General features: G+C 39.5%; 2 protein-coding genes across 2 annotated transcripts; both read left to right on the forward strand.

The window, feature by feature from the left end:
* Window positions 1-775: 775 nt before the first annotated feature.
* Window positions 776-6965, forward strand: ube2ka (ubiquitin-conjugating enzyme E2Ka). The gene is made up of 7 exons (XM_082554872.1): window positions 776-1153; window positions 1736-1829; window positions 1988-2046; window positions 2167-2249; window positions 2569-2668; window positions 5322-5450; window positions 5550-6965. Exons 1-7 carry the CDS (start codon window positions 1091-1093, stop codon window positions 5622-5624), a joined length of 603 nt encoding a protein of 200 aa, XP_082410998.1. The 5' UTR covers window positions 776-1090; the 3' UTR covers window positions 5625-6965.
* A 1800-nt stretch (window positions 6966-8765) lies between these two features.
* On the forward strand, window positions 8766-15316 carry LOC309688446 (neuronal acetylcholine receptor subunit alpha-9-II). Its single transcript, XM_082504177.1, has 6 exons — window positions 8766-8953; window positions 9255-9400; window positions 11162-11316; window positions 11571-11751; window positions 12098-12449; window positions 13234-15316. The coding sequence occupies exons 1-6, from the start codon at window positions 8914-8916 to the stop codon at window positions 14004-14006; spliced, it is 1647 nt and encodes a 548-aa protein (XP_082360303.1). The 5' UTR covers window positions 8766-8913; the 3' UTR covers window positions 14007-15316.
* The last annotated feature ends 2075 nt before the right edge of the window (window positions 15317-17391 follow it).

Here is a 17391-nt window from a genome sequence, read left to right on the forward strand (position 1 = left end):
TTTGATCTGATTTTAACTGGGTTTTGACTCTTTTCTGAAGATATAATGAAAGTCCGATTTGACCAAAACGGAGCATAGCATTTTCCTTCTCATTAATAAACATATATTTTTTAATGTTCCTATATAAAAATCACTTCTTTTTAAAAAAAAATAAAAGATGTAACGATCTTGTTTCTGATAAATTATGGTCCTAGGTACTTTGGACTATTCGTTGGGCTCATTTCAAACAAGTTACATTTGACTGATTGGTTTATAACTTTGTTAAGTTTTGAGTTATTAGTAAAAAGAATATTTTCGGTCTTCCTCAGATGAAGTGACAGCTTATTTTCCTCAAGCCAAATGTTAAGAGATTCTAATTCCTGACACAATTTGATATCCTTAGGATTTCTTCCCACTAACTCTAAAAGCAGAATTAGAATACAGCTAAGCAGGATCACATCTGAATGGCCACAGTGGCCTTTTAGTTGTTTCATTTTTGTTTTTTATTCTTTCTACACTTTTTCTACGCATATGTTTGTGTCGCCAAAATGCATAAGAGCTTTGCTCTGATCATCAGATGAAAACACCTCCTCATTTCTGTAATGTGTTAGAGGCAGTTTTCATACTGCATGTGGTGCTTTAACAGTAATAGTTATCAACAGCAGAGTTGTCAATTTTGACTAAAAGGAAGTTATCACATTTTACTGATTAAATGTAACCGTAAATGCATGCCCCCCACGGACACCCTAATATATTCATTGTAAGCCGATGAACCAATAGCAGAAGGGATTCGGGATGGCAATACTGATCACATGACCCCTCTCCTCCAGACTGCATGCAGTTTGGTATTAAAATGTTTTCAGTAGCCCCAACCATTGTGTTCTTATACATTTGAGATGACAGACAGACGTTGAGACATTTTGGCGAATTATAACTTTGTATAAATAGCGAGGACTGACGGCGCTCGGCGGCCAGCAGCCTTCCTGTTGTTATTTTTCAGAGTGTATTTAAAACGTGCAAAGGTACTGTAGGCAGAGCAAGCTAGCTTTAGCTTACGTTAGTCAGGTCGGACGGCGACGAGGCCCAAGCCGGACGGGAACACGGGTGAGCCATGGCTAACATCGCAGTTCAGAGGATAAAACGGGAATTCAAGGAAGTGCTTAAAAGTGAAGAGGTGGGTTGTCATGTTTGCCACTCGAAGCTGTGGCTTTAATTCTTTTCTTTCCTCTTTCCGTGACTGCGGGGGCTGAATGAGAGTGACGCGTCGCTGGCTCAGCTGTCAGACTGCTAATCACCGAACTGCTAGCTTGAGCTAGCAGCCTCGCCGATAGTTATTAATACACCACAGCGTGGAAGATAAAGCCAAGAAATTAACTTTTGCTCCAATTTGGAAGCATGACCGCATTAAATCATCCACAACTTCTTGTTGCTAGCAGTACTCGGTAGCTTACCATGCCTTCTGTGATGGTAAAGCTAATCGGGATAGCCATAGCAAAGAGTGTAAGGTGGTGTCCGCATGTTTTATTGAAGGTGTTCTTTGCACATTTACCCTGTACAAGCTCTTCCCTATTTAGATTAGTGTGTATATCAAACCTAAATCCAAAGGATTTGCGCAACAAGTTGATCAACTTTAGTTAACGCCTGTGGGGGGTGTTAACTTGTGCTGCATAGTCTTGTTTTATATTTGGTGACTTAACACCTTGCGTTTTCCTTTTCTACTTAAGCCATAACGCACATTTGGTTTTCCACCTTTCAGACTAGCAAAAACCAGATAAAGGTGGACCTGGTGGACGAAAACTTCACAGAACTTAAAGGAGAGATAGCAGGGCCACCTGACACGCCATATGAAGGTGAGGAGCTTTGGGGGACACGCTCTCGGCTCTCGTGAATACATGGTTGCATAACTTTTGTGATATTTATCATCACTGAGAAAAGGTTGATCCTGAAGTCTGCCAAACTCTTTAAATGCTTGAATTGTTCTGTATGATATCCCCATATTTTCTTCCAGGAGGTAGATATCAACTAGAAATTAAAATCCCAGAGACGTATCCATTCAATCCACCCAAGGTAGGGCTCAATGTCTCCTTCTCATACAGTATGAAATACTCTTGAAAGTATTCCCCTCAGAAGTTCTCATTTACTGTAAGAATCCAGCAATGCTTTTCTTCTGCGTTTTTCTCATCTCAGGTTCGGTTTATCACGAAGATCTGGCATCCCAATATCAGCTCAGTCACAGGTGCAATATGTCTGGACATTCTTAAAGACCAGTGGTGAGTAAATGTGCTCCAAGATTCTTGACATTCTTCATCTGTCAGACATCCATTATGAAATATTTTGTGAAATTTAAGGCCAACTGCAGGTTGCTTCTAATGCCTACATGATCAACAGTTGAAATTAGCACAAAGCTTTTGGATAGTAATTTAGGGAAAATGACTAGATATAAATAGGATTAAATAAAAGATTGTTTAATGCATTTTTTTTTAGTCATAATATTTAGGCCTTCTAAGAAAACTTGCAAGTGTCAGAGGCCACGGTGTATAGGTACTATGAATAGTGGTTGCTTTAAAAACTGCGTGCATGTCATTTCAGGGCGGCAGCTATGACACTGAGGACAGTTCTCTTGTCATTACAAGCCTTACTGGCAGCCGCAGAACCAGATGATCCACAGGATGCTGTGGTAGCTAATCAGGTGGGTGTGTATTTATGTTTTCACTTCTTTTCCTGCTTGAACATGATGCATCTCTACTAGCAATTGTTACTAAATATGTATTCACATGTATACCATACTACAGACGTGCCTCATAGTGACTAACAGTACTACAGTATTGCTGTAATTTGGCTGATATATATGCAGTATGTTATTTATACTGAAAATTGAAAAAATGTGGGGTCATTGTGTAATTTTGTAGCGTTCTATTTAACTATTTAGCTACGTACTTTGAGGCCTGGTTGATTCTGCACCTTCTGATCACTTGCAGTGGAGAGTGTGTTCAGAATATATCAGTTTTGTTTTTAGCCACTTGTGTTAGCTTTACAGTTTGAAGCCCTGGATTCTTCCCTCAAAGAACACAGTTTGGTGTTTTCTTACTGGTTGAGCAATGTTCAGTGGTATACCAATACTGCATGTAGGTTTAGTTTCTTTTTTGGTTGTCATAGTAAATAAAGTTTGCTACCAAAAACAGAGTATTATAAAACATGATCATTTTGGGAATACAGTCAAAATTTTAAGAAGAAATGAAATTGTATCCAGAAAAAGTCAAAATGTGCAGATTTCTTTTTGTTTATGTGCTGAAATAAAATTTTGTGTAACTGATTCTGTAATATGATTTCACTAACTCTCTAATCCACCTTGTAGAGGGTATAGCAGCCATGCTCTAATCTCCACATATAGGCTTTGTTTTTTCTCAAAATCGTATTTTCTTAATGTGGCCCTAATACTCTGTAATTTACTGGGATTTTTTAGAGAAAAGGAGGGGAAAAAAGGCCTCCCAAGCCCTTGGACTTTACATTATTTTGGCTTTGTATCAAATACTTTTATTCTTCCCATACACGGAAAATAGCAGCCAAACCCTGTAAAACTTGGCAGTTGATCCCTTCAAAGTTGATCGCAGTTATTTTTTAAGTGTAGGAAATGCATTATCCTGCGATCCTGTGAGAGGTTAGTGGGCAGTGTCTTGTCTTTTTATTTTAAAAGATTTCATTTTCTAGTAATCAGTGTAGCAATGGCATCCAGCCTATAATCTTTGGAAGGTATGTTCCTTCACCAGCTATTCCAGTTTTATAGTTAATAGCTTTTCTAGTTAACAAATGCAATCCTACTCTGAGCACATTACTAAACCTACTGTTACTAATCACTTGTACAGTTAATTTATCCTTTGGTGAACAAAATGCACTCCAATGAGAAACAAAGTAATGAAATGAGGTTAAATAAGAGGAGTGGTATAAACGTTTTTGATATGTATATCACAACAGTGAGTTTTTCTTTTTTAAGTTTACACTAAAAAGCGTTTCAAAGTTGATCGTCTCTTATAGTACACCAGTTTCAATGGCAAAGATTAATTTCTGTGATGTACAGTAACGGAAGTATCAGTTCCCTGAAATTGTTTATGACTAAAGAAAACTTCTAAAGTGCATCTGGGTAAACTTTAAAGAATCATATTACCATGTGGGATAGGTGACTCGTCAAAGCGCGTTAAAGGGATATGAATGCGCTCCCTATATGTATTTTATTACCCGACCCATCTACCAGCCACAATTGCGTCAAACGATTTCAATAATAATCATGTTTTAACATTCACCAGACGTGAAGTTTGTGGTCTTGTTTTGTTTTTTTTGTTTTTTTTTTCGATTTTATTCATGAGATTAGAATTATTGTATTGCTTGAAAAAAGCGTGACATACTGCGCTGCTTCATCATGACTACATTCCTGCCTCCTTCACCTTTGCACTGTGGTGCATACTTGAATGCTTCTATTTTGATAGAGGTGCTTAACCTTCAATTTTGAGGAAGTGGAACTGGCAGAGAAAGAAGTCTAGTAAGCAGAGCTGATGGCAAATGATTATGCTGGTGGCCCTGGGAGACATAACTTGGTGATTGTCAGTACACACACCTAAAAGGACAAGCATCCTGATCATACTTCTGCTAACCTAAATCGACTTTAGAAACTGAAACTTCATAGCTAGGGACCTGGCTCTCCTCACCAGCAACAATCCTCTACATGTTAGTTGGATTAGCTTCAAAGAGAAGTTGTTTTCTTGCTGTTTGAGGTAAATGCTGAAAATGCATTTTTGCAAGTATTGATACAGATCCTCTAGAGAGCAAGAGATAAATGTCCTCACCATTGTTGGGTATTACCAAAAGTTTCCAATCCCCCCCCCCCACCCCAAAAAAGAAAGAAAAGAAATTGTATTAACAGGAACCTGCGTCTAATGTCTTATTCACTTAGCAGCTTCGTTGTTAATAGTTTATAGTGATGAGAAATCTACACTCTAAATTTCAGCTGAATAATGCCTACACAGCATGGAAACGGAGCGCTTGGCAGAATTGGCTACCTGGCAAAGTACAGCTCTACCACTTCCTCTGGCCCTGAATTATCATGTTAGTAATTTGTTGTGTACAGAAGAGTGACTATAGCACTTGCCCCAAAATATATGTTAATTGTGACACTGAATATTTAATTTCTTAACACAATGCCAACATGGTGCTTTTTAAATGTTTCAAATCTAGATAATTCTTCTCTTGGCATTGATGACCTATATACAAGAGTTTCTGTTATGGAGGGTGGTGTGCATTATTTTAATTCAAATGTAAAGCTGTTTTTTCCATTTGTTTTTACCGCGCAGTACAAGCAGAATCCAGAGATGTTTAAACAGACAGCGAGACTCTGGTCTCACGTCTACGCAGGCGCTCCCGTCTCCAGTCCGGAGTACACACGCAAAATAGACAAACTCTGTGCCATGGGCTTTGAAAAAGTAAGCGTCTCGAAATCTTGTCTCTCCTGCTTTGAATCGCGATGTGAAACTCTCGCAGAATAAATCAGCATGTGTGACTGGTTTTGTTTTCCTCCGCAGAATGCAGTAATAGTGGCATTGTCGTCGAAATCCTGGGATGTGGAGACGGCGACAGAGCTGCTGCTCAGTAACTGAGTACTTCTGGCACCTCCTTCATCTTCCACTTAATCCCAATCTCTCCTTCCTACCAAACACATCCTCTCTCTCTCTCTCTCTCGAATTCCCACTGTCTGAAGGCGTCTCTTCCCTTAATGTACCCTCTGTTTTAAAGTGGACTCCTCACATCTACACTCGCCCTCTTCTCCAGCCCCGCCTTTATCCCCTCTGTGTTTCATCTCTCATCTGCACACGTCACCATCTGCTGTACAACACTCCAATCAGCCGCTCTGTGAGCTCTTATCTCTGGTTTCTGAATTCATTCAACATTCCACTCAGAGCTACAATCAGAAATTCAATCACACCTCACCACCTTTGAAGCAAATGCCAGACTTAAGACCCCGCCCACATCCGCCAATCTCCCAGCTCTTACTGGCTCTGTGCAAGAAGCAGCTGACAGCAGCTTATCCTTGCCTATGCAGTGCATTTTACTTTAATTTGTGAAAACTTTGGTGGGAGAGAGTCAAGCCATTTAGGGGAGGGGCTCTTTTGGACCTGGTCCTGATTTAACGCACTTTTGGGCTGTTTTTTCTGGACAAGGATTAAGCTGAGATTTTGAACTTTTCAATTGGAGACTCAGTCAAAACTTTCTTGCACTGTTTCCAAACCATACCTTAATCCCTTCACTATCCCAAAATAAAAACTTAGTAATGTTGGCGTCATTTCTAACAGCATAGATTGCTGAACAGAGAATTTATAATTTTAGGTGTAATATTAGGATTTTGAGAATAAGTTACTGGAAGTATCTAATTACAATCATAGACATATTTGTTATATTGTGGGAGTTTTCAGGGCAATAACAGTGCTTTAATTGGACATAAAATTGAGGGGAAAGTCACAAAATGCAACAAAGTAAATGCAGAATGCGTGCATCAGCTTATTCCATGTTCTAGAAATCAGTTCATCAAGTGTCAAAAGGTGTTCACACAGTAGCCATATTCATTTTCATGCCATGTTTCACCCTCTTAAGCTGTTGGCAATTGACCCAAAATCCAGGCAATCTTCAGTTACTGTCCTCACAACCTGTTCTTCACTTGGCTTACTTCCTTTCTTCCTTTACCCCCACATTTTTTATTTTATTTTTTTTTAAGAAAAAAATTGTGTTTTATTTGGATATGACTTCTACAGGAATACATTTTGATTCTTGTTTTTAAACGGAGAGAAAATAAACGCATTCAGCAGTAACACAACCTGTCACAAGTCTGGATAAAAAAAAATGGTTCAAAATGATAGAAAAATATAGCATCAACCTACCTAGGCCAACAGATAAAATGTCAATGATTCATCTGTAAATAAAATATTGAAGTCTGTGTAAATTAATCCACCCTCTGTCCTTTCTGTGTTGCCTCTCTCACGCACACCACTTGACAGTAATGTGAAGTTCAGTTTTAAGGGATTTTTTTTCAATCATTTGTGGCATTTTGAACATTTCTTTTGCTTTGTGTGAATTTGAATAAAAACTAGACTGAGCCACTAAAATTGCTATACTAATGTCATATAATAGAAATGTAATTACAGGGATTCAAGTTCCATACTGAAATTCAATTTTCAGTGTTTTGGGCATTAGTATTATAGATCATTTGTCCTTGCTCAAGAAGGTAAATTTTCTGTGCAGTCAGATCTTCAACGAGCAAAAGGATGCCGGAATTCTGATAATATTCAGAGCCTCTTTTTCATAGTGCAGATAACAGGTGGCCTGCTTGGTACCATGTTGTGCCATGTTGAACCTATCCAAGAAACCCTGGCAGTAATCTGAGGGCTGTTTCAGCCTGCACATTTGCACCACAAAGACAAGAAAAAAGCAACGTCTGATATTTGTATTGTAATCCAAAGGGGATATTGTAGATTTAACTGTACAGCATTCACTGCACAGTAAACCAGCCTCAGGCATCCTAAATAGCCAAAGCTCATTTTCTATCCTTTCATTAAAAGCTGACGTGTCTCTCGCATCTACCATCTGGAACTTTTTATAACATCCCCTAATCGACGGAGCCGCTCTAATCTGAATACGTGACACCGAAATAGTATGCTTCCTGGCTCAGGTAATGGCACTGAGATAATCATTGTGTTATTAAAATGACACAAAATAAAGTAACTCGCTGCCTTATTAAAGTCCTGAAGGGTTCAAAGCAGCTGATTTCACCGCAGCTGCGTCACTTTCTGTCAGTCGTTCTGCCATAGATGATGATCGGTGTAATATTCAGGTGCATGGGAAGCAAAAGGCCTTATTAAATATTTTATCATGGCAAAACTAAAGCGCACAGCTTTTAACATCCTGACGCGGTGTTTCAGCGAGTTAAGAGTAGTGTTTCCACTGTGAGTATGTACTTTCAGCAGAAACTGCAGGGGTTTCTTTTCGTGGTGTATAAAAGCCCTGTGCTGTGCTTTGTGTGGCTGCCATCTTTCTGGAAAAGGGCCATATTGCATCAAATTCCAATAAGACATTACCAGTGTGATATATGAAGCTAAAGGAAATCCCTCAGCTGTAAAGTGAAAGGTGACACTTTGTTAATTGTGGGGAATAGATGCACACTAACAGCACCCCAATCACAAGCATTTCAGGAGTGTTATAATAAACATACATATTTTTCTCTAATTAATGATGAAAAATGTATTTTTATATTTGTATTGTAAATAATTGTTTAAATTAAAATGAGTATGCCTTTCCTATTTAAAAGCCTGGGCCTTACAAAACCTGCTACTTTAGGTTCTACTTTAGCTGATATGAAATGTTCATTTTTTATGAAGTCGATTCCAGTTGAAAAAATGCTACTTCTCACTTTTTCATTATGCCTTTCATTAATTTCAATGATTTGCTGCCAATCTGTACTTTGCTTGATTGAATGATAGATTTACAATCCCCTGAATTTCAAATTCCCATCTTTCCTCCGTTGACATAACAGCAGCATGTTGCAGGAGCAGACCAGTACCCCACCTGACTTCACAGGCGAATAGCCCCTTGTGTGGCGAGGCGATGATTCGTGGGCATCCTGTTTCTCTTGATCTGCTGCTGCTATGTGATAGCTGGAGTTTTATTCCGTGTCTCAGTCAGCAGACATGCTGCCTCCCCTGCCAAACATTAGGAGCTGGCCTTACAGCAAAGATGGCCAGAGGAAACAGCTCGCTGCTATCTGCATCTGAGTTCAACTGGGGTTGAATGCTCATCATGTAGATCTTGAGGAATGAAACCAAGAACTGTTAGATTACTTGTCGAGGCCACCTTTAATTTCTTCTTTGGAGTTATTAGTTACCAAGAGGCTTGCTAGCAATGTTCCCAATAATCTTTCTGGTGATGCTGCTTCCCAAAGGTGAGTCAAACTTAAGCCTGTCTTCCTTTGGGGAAAAAAAAGAGACCTCTCCATTTTGCTTTTAATTCATTAGACTAGATTATATCATTTAACTCAGGTTTACATTATTTTTCATAACTGTATAAAGTCACAAATGCTTGCACTTTTACCACCTATAATAGTTTAAAATATTTTCTTCACGTGGCCTTAAAATGTATTGTTTTAACAAATGGCAAGAAAAAGTAAACCAATCATTTGTGACTAGAAGGAGCTAATTTAACCTCCTGCATGTTGACAGATGACCACTTGTGTCTCCTCTCAGTGATTCACTCTGCTCAGGGTCACTATGCCCAGAAACTCCTGAATGATTTGATGGAGAACTACTCCAGTGCCCTGCGGCCTGTGGATGACACAGACAGAGCCCTCAACGTCACCCTGCAGGTCACCCTCTCTCAAATCAAAGACATGGTGCGTGCTCTCTCATCAGCAAGTCTTGGTTCGTGTGCGACGCATTCTGGTTAAAGGCGAGTTATAAATGGAAGAGGTTAATTATGTCCACGACTAAAATTAAACACCTCACTGAGAGTCATAGCATTTCTTTTAAATAGTCTAGCTGCAGAAACGTAAAAATACACTTTCTGTTTTAGCGGTTAAGGTGATTTATGCACACAAACGGGGCATCAGCATCTGATTTATGTATGTTGAATAATATGTGGTAATCACGAATAGCGTGTTCTGCTTACAGCATTACTGTGCAGTCAATAGTTGGCATATAATGTATTGGCCAATACATTAGCCACACTGCAGTAAAACTGACATCGATTTAGCAGAAAACATGCAAATGCGAAGAACTGAGTTTTTTAACTTGACACTGAGCCCAGCATGAAGGAAAACATGGAGGTGAACAGACCTTTTATTCTTAACGTTGTCCATGACCTCCTATTGTACAAATCGACCGGCTGGTGGCTTACACGGCTGGGTCAGGTTCCCGTTTGGGTTCAGTGCTGCGTCACTCACTCCACAGTGAATTGCTAATTCACTGTGGAGTGAGTGTGGGTTTGGGCGTGCGTAGTTGAAGACACAAAACCAGCTGCTGAATGTAATGTTTCCATATAATATCTGGGCATTTGTTGTCGTCACTCTGTCATACTTTGGAAGAAACGGATGCGAGCCAGACAGCAAATGAGTGTGTGTGCACCCTGGAGTGTCCTGTTACCAAAGCGGTTATGTGTTCCCCCAACCTCCTGTACTGTGCTCATCCACCTGATATTGACAGACGGGTCTGGATTTCAGCCACTGTGAGGCTTTGTGTTTGTCCACCTGGTGTTGATGAGCAGTGAACCGAGAAGATCAAGAGGGATTTTTTTCTTACTGTCTGTTGTGTGTAGATATACAGTTATAAGACACAGTAACTGAGGCATGTGCAGAAATTCATAACCTCTTATAGACCTTAAAAGTTTTTAGCAGTTGTGGATTTGACATTGGGAGTCTAGTGTTAACTGGTAACTGTAACCACTCATCAGCAATTAGTTCTTCTAAGCATCCGAGTGAAGATGCTGAGAGAAATTCAAAGTTATCAAAGGTATCTTTGATGGAAAAATAGAGGAAGTATTTAATGTTAGGCTTTGGGTTATATGACAGCAATATGCACACGCTGCAAGAGTCAAAAATATAAAACTAAAATAAGGCCATATCCTGTCAGAGGACGGTAACCATAAACAGGCCTCAAAACTCACCACAAACTACTAAAGGAAAAACAAGCTGTAGCTGGTGTTTTTCACAACTGCCATGACATGACCATCAGTGGTCATGTCATTCTTGCAGATTGCAAGCATGCACTATGTCACATGGTCTAAAAATATCCCAGAGCTCTAAGCAATGTGGAACTATAATAGAGAATTTCTAAATGAAGAAGCTGGCAATAAAGTTTCTGCAAGGTGTGATATACGTCAATGAGGCAAATACCACAGTTCCTCTTTTTTCTGTCAGTTTCTTATTATTTTCATGTAGTATAAATTATAAATTGAAATGATCAGTGCAATAACATTTAATTTAGCATTATGAGCTGCAGGGATCATTGTGTGTGTGTGTGTGTGTTTTTTTTAATATCTTCACACTTAAAGTAATCAAAAACAAATTCTCCCAGAGGCACCAAAACGGTTGCATGCTAGTTTGTGTTTGCATACATTTGCAGGTCCTTTTTTGTGACTAGTATGACTGTGACCGTAGGATGAAAGGAACCAGGTGCTGATTGCCTACCTGTGGATTAGGCAGACGTGGCATGACGCTTACCTGAAGTGGAATAAGGAGGACTATGATGGACTGGATGTGATCCACATCCCTAGCAGCCTGGTGTGGAGGCCTGACCTCGTCCTGTATAATAAGTATGCTCACATAGATGAATTTTCCAGGAATGCAGAATGTGGACAAATCTTCTTGCTGCCATTAATGTCTCTTATATTATAATTCAATATAACGTTTATTCACAATGTTTAAAGACTACATGGTTATCTTTAAAGACTACTTGTGAGATTATAAATACTAGCAATTAGCAACAGAAGACGCTGAATCTGACCACTGTTTAACCAAATCACACACATGACTTGCCAGTTAGTCTCAACTTGTTTTCCTCCTCTAGAGCTGATGATGATTTCTCTGGGCCCATGGACACCAACGTGAGGCTGCGCTACAATGGGGAGATAACCTGGGATGCTCCTGCCATCACCAAAAGCTCCTGCGTGGTGGATGTCTCCTACTTCCCCTTTGACAGCCAGGAGTGTAACCTCACCTTTGGTTCCTGGACTTACAATGGCAACCAGGTCTGGAGAAATACTGCCCATCTACCATACCTTGTTTAACAAAATGTAGATGGAACAACATGCTGTGGAGGATAAACCCATATTGAGTCTCTGTAGCTTACATTTCCTTTCAGGATAGTGGCAATCTGGGACACCTAAATTTACCAGGCCCTTAAAATGGTTAAATAACACAAGACCCAGCTCTTGCTGTGACTCTGGCCTCTGTGTTAGATCAGAGAGTAACTGAGATTGACCTTTTTGACATGTAGATCAGGTACACATTGCTCATTGTATTTGTCATCATTCATCTGTGTATACGTATACATACGTTTTTCTCAGTAAATGTGTCCCTCCCCTCTATTTCCAGGTAGACATCATTATGGGCATGGACAGCGGTGACCTGTCAGACTTTGTGGAAAATGTTGAGTGGGAGTGCCGTGGAATGCCGGCCACCAAGAATGTAATAATGTATGGTTGTTGCTCTGACCCGTATCCAGACATCACCTATACAGTACTCCTGCAGCGTCGCTCCTCCTTTTACATCTTCAACCTCCTCCTCCCCTGCTTCCTCATCTCCTTTTTGGCCCCTCTGGGCTTCTATCTGCCTGCAGACTCTGGGGAAAAGGTTTCCCTGGGGGTGACAGTTCTTCTAGCTTTAACGGTGTTCCAGCTCATGGTGGCTGAGAGCATGCCGCCCTCAGAAAGTGTGCCTCTCATAGGTAAGAAGGTTTTGGGTTTTTTTAGAAATATATTTAATAACTTGTTTTTGTTGCATGGTTTATGTTTCTGTCACTCTATTATTAAAAAAAATATACCAGAAATCGTACAGGCATGCATAATTAACAACACTAAATTGTAAGTGTTGTTGCCATTGCACATTGCACTTTTTTCGATGGAATATCTAGGTTGTTTTATCAGGCTTATATTATATTATAGTATTTTTTTAATGAGTGTACGTGATGTGTTGGTTGTATGTTTGTTGTTTGTTTTGACATACTGCGAATCAATTTCCCATCAGGGACAATAAAGTTACCATTGACCATTGACCATGGTCCAAAAATGACCTATGATCTAGTGATGCATTGGTATGTTTTTAGTTTTCAAATTAAAGGTACCCTTAGGAATTTTACTGTTAAAACTTGGGCCATATTTATCTATGTAGCAATGTAGCATAGCACAAGGTTACACCTTTAAGGGTCACAGGGGCAGACACTGAATGAGAGGCAGGTGTACATGCTGGAGAAGATGACATTCCATATGTTACAGGACGAACATGTCCAAATATTTATAGCACACCCTATAATCTGACCTGGAGTTGGAAATTTTAAAATGTGAACAAAAAGTATTTGCTCGTTTGCTTTCATATGCATATGAACTTGAGTGACATCCCAATGCTAATCCATAGGGTTTAATAATGATGTCGGGCCACCTTCTAGTACCTACAGTGTGTTAATGGTCATGGACTTGTCTTCCATCTGTTTTTTGTTCCTTCCTGTTACACAGGGAAGTACTATATCGCCACTATGACAATGGTCACAGCCTCCACATCTCTCACCATCTTCATCATGAACATTCACTTCTGTGGTGTGGAGGCCAAACCAGTTCCACACTGGGCAAAAGTCCTCATCATTGACTACATGTCAAAGATTTGTTTTGTTTATGAAGTGGGTGAGAACTGTGCCTCTGCCTCGTCTTCGTCTTCTCGCTCCACCCAGGATGAAGTCCGTCACCAGCAGTTCAACACTCACATTCATTCAAATGGTAAACCTGGTAGGCAAAGTAGCCGAGAGGACCGGCATAGCGACAAGTATCCCAGATCCCAGAGCTCCAAGCTGCAGCAATATCCAAGAGTTCAGCACCACATCACCAGAGATGAGAGCGCCCACATATCTACTTTTGAACCCGGAAAGTATGAAAGCTCTAATGGTAAAATTCAGATAAACGACTACTATAAAGAAGACCATAAGGTGCTGTATTGTTCTGAGGACCAGAAGATTCCCTGCTGCCCTGAGGATAAAAAGCCTCTACCTCAGGGTCCCACTGTAACCTTTGGCCCCTGTGTCTTCTGCACCCATGGCAGTGGCTTCGCTGGTATGGACACTAAGCTAGTGCGCAATGTTGAGTACATAGCAAACTGTTTTAGAGAGCAGAGAGCCACGTGCGCCAAGGGGGCAGAATGGAAAAAGATAGCTAAGGTCATGGACAGATTCTTCATGTGGATTTTCTTTATCATGGTTTTCCTCATGAGCATCCTCATCATCGGTAAGGCACCATGACCAAACTGTGGTTCTACAGATTTTTTTTTAAAATTTGCATATTTATACAGAAGGTCAATTGGGACTATTTTCCCTTTTTTTCTAAACAAATGGGACAATCAAACATATGTGAACTTTCCAGCTTTTCTTTATTAATCATCGAAAAAACAAATTTCAGCTGTCATTCATTGTTTTGTCCACACGCATTCAAGCCACTCTGCATTCCTTACCTTTAAAAATATGTTTAACCTATTATGTCTTCAACACATAATGATTTCATGTACTGTACATAGTGATATAAGTTTTTTGTTGTTGATCTAAAACGCAACAAAATAAGCCAGATCATGACACATTCAGTATGTGCAGGCAATGCCAAATAACAGATCTATTGAAACCACAGTTCATAACTCATTGCTTTCAGTTTACTTCATCTCGTTAATACATTCGATTTTACTACTTTGTCAGCTATACAGTCTATAGCATCTCAATGTGTAGCTCGCTACAGCCTCCATCAATCATACCTTTGATGTAGGAGTACTTCATCATTTGACCATTGAATACATTTGAGGGGATCAGCTGTCAAGTTAAAATATGACCGGTGGAGACTGCACATGTCTTATTCACAACTGTGTAATCAGACGCCTGGGGCCGAGAGACGCAGCGCCAGTGCTAGCTCCTGATCGGCAGAATCATTTTTCTGTTCAAAATCATCCAGTGAATAGTTAATGAGCAAGCTTTGTTTGTAGCACAGCCAGGGCCGTCAGGATGTAAGGTAATATGGAGCATCAATTATGTAACACAATGCGCGCACTCTGACACCCCCGTTCTCCCGAAGGCCCATCCCTTTAACTTTGAAAGTCAAGTGAATGTGTTTGTGTGTGTGTGCATGCCTGAACACTGGAAAGCCAAGTAGAAAAGGAAGAAATAAAAGAGGTTAGGGCAAAAGGAATGCAGGAAAAATGAAAAGCAATCAATAAGAGGTTGAATGCAAATAATTGTATTCATTTTCTGAGCCTTGTATAATTGAAATTATTTGCATTTTTGCTGAACAATACAGTTACTCATACTACATTTTACATGGAAATAGTCTCCCAGAGTTCTCACCATAATAAATAGAAGACGTATTATGGCAATTCTATAGTTTAATACTTCCTCAAAGCAATAACTGGTCTATCTCAGTTTACTTTATAAATGTCCTAGTTTGTTTCAGTTCAGGGATGAAATTAAAATACACACTACAACACTCAAGCTGAATGCAGCGATGCATTATGTCAACTGGCACAATGAATGCCCACTGATATGTTTTAATAACTTTGGACAACATTAGAGCCTTGGGCCAACACTTTGAAATAAACTTGCACTTTAGTAAAATTACACTGTGATATACTTATTTAGGCGTGTAAATGATGGCTGCTTCTTCTTCGTATGCATTCTCATAAGTTTTCATTATTCCTGCTAAGAGCTGCAAATATGAAGAAAAATGAGTCGTATTCTTTAATTTCACATTACCTTAAGCTCACAGTAGAGGGCGCTCACTTCCCGCATACCATTGTAGTGGTGGTGGATGCCCCAAAGCTTACTGTTTGAAGCTGCATGTGGCAACAGAAGTGTACAAGATCTGCAGCTCAGAAGCATCCCCACTCATTTTTCATCTTCTACAGAGACCCGCTCACATAACTTCACTACTGAGAGGAGGCAAAAAATATTTGGAGAGTATTCATTCCTCTGGTACTCTGGGGTAGAGTATGGCAAGTGGCTATAGCTCTGTGTCTCACTCACTTCCATTCTGTAACCAGTTCATTAATTTTAATTGACCTGGAGGCTAATAATTAAATTAATTTTCTAAGTAAAAAGGTTTTAGCAGTAGGTGGCATAACTTTTGATTGTTCTGTGGGCTCTGTTTGACAGAATTTGATGGAGATGGTGAGATAGTGTTGTGTTTTTTCCCTCCACCTCTCCAAAGTGATTGTCATGGTGAAGCGGAGAGAGAGGTGAACCATGTAATCTGGGCAGGCTCAGAAGCTCAGGCACTCTGGGAAACAATGCTTGGGAAATTACCAAGAGCCTGGCACAATTTCACTTGAAAGCATTATTTATCTTTAGGTTGTTTTGTACAAAACAACAGAAATACAAAAATAAGGATCACTGTGATACGGTTATTTCACCAGTGAAAAGTAACTGCTTTCATGGCATTTTGTACTACTTTGAGACACTTTACAAAAGCCTTTATGCATCTAATGCATTTTAAAGACTGCACCATTTCTGTTTAATAGAGCTTTACACAAATTACACACATAAATCCATCCATCCATCGATTTTCTTTTACTTATCCATTTCAGAGTTGAGGAGGGAGCTGAAGCCTGTCACAGAGTGAGAGGCAGGGTACACCCTGTACCGGTCATTAGTCTTATCACAGGGCTCAGTAATGACATATAATAAATGTTAATCATTAATCTTTGATGTAAATTCATCGTTTACATCAAAGGAATTACAAAAGACCAAATACCCCACAAATACAATTAGCAGTTTACATCCTGTATGGGCGACTTTTGGAAAAAAAAAAGGAGGATACTTTTATTTATTGTATTTGTGTGTAGCAGGGAGGATCTGTTCTGGGTAAATTACAGTAATGTCTCTTAAAATGTTTAATAATTGTGAGGTGTTGTAAACTTGGACGTGCTCTCAGTAGAGTCAGATTTAGTGTGTCATAGAAAAAAATGGATTCTGTCATTGCATTTAAATACAATGGTCCTCTTGGTTATTGTCAGAGCTATAAAAATGAATGGTGTAGACTCCTGTCTTCTTTGAAGTATAGACAGCTCCCTGGATGACAAATGAATGGGCAGGGAGGGAGGCTGAGGCTGACGATCTCTGATGGATGTTCATGACCTTTGGCCACAGTGTTTGAACCGGAGTGCAGAGAAAGCGATCAGTTGAATGTAGACAATGCTGACATGTTACTTGTGACCCATCTGGTGCATTTTTGGGGCATTGTCAGCTGTTCATTTTTGTCAAAATACAGAATACTATACAAATCCTTCAAGACAGAATCTGTCTGGCACCCTTGTAGGTGGCCTATTTAAATTAAATGGAGAGATCCAAAACTTTAATGGTCACAGTAGATAAAAATGTCAAGCGCAGATTTACCATTCTAATGTAAAACAAATAAATAAATAAACCAATAAAATTTGAGTGTGTTTGTTACAAATAACCTGCATTTATTTGGCATACGATAAACAGTACTGTGCCAAAGTCTTCATTATTTCTTTATATATTGCTAATATAAATCACTGCACAGGAACATGTATTCATAAATAGAATGCAGCATGTAAAAACTTGCTGCCATTCTAATGAGCTTGAAAATCCATAATTGGTATGAGCATCCTCATTCTCCAACACAGCCACA

The sequence above is a fragment of the Aulonocara stuartgranti genome, assembly GCF_965226115.1.
Source record: "Aulonocara stuartgranti genome assembly, chromosome: 2".
Lineage (NCBI taxonomy): Eukaryota > Metazoa > Chordata > Actinopteri > Cichliformes > Cichlidae > Aulonocara > Aulonocara stuartgranti.

Coding starts and splice junctions, on each gene's coding strand:
- LOC309688446 (XM_082504177.1), top strand. CDS start 8,914: ATGTTCCCAATAATCTTTCTGGTGATGCTGCTTCCCAAAG. Junction 11,317..11,570: donor GACCTCGTCCTGTATAATAA/GTATGCTCACAT, acceptor TTCCTCCTCTAG/AGCTGATGATGATTTCTCTG. Junction 12,450..13,233: donor AGAAAGTGTGCCTCTCATAG/GTAAGAAGGTTT, acceptor CCTGTTACACAG/GGAAGTACTATATCGCCACT.
- ube2ka (XM_082554872.1), top strand. CDS start 1,091: ATGGCTAACATCGCAGTTCAGAGGATAAAACGGGAATTCAAGGAAGTG. Junction 2,047..2,166: donor ATCCATTCAATCCACCCAAG/GTAGGGCTCAAT, acceptor TTCTCATCTCAG/GTTCGGTTTATCACGAAGAT. Junction 2,669..5,321: donor ATGCTGTGGTAGCTAATCAG/GTGGGTGTGTAT, acceptor TTTACCGCGCAG/TACAAGCAGAATCCAGAGAT.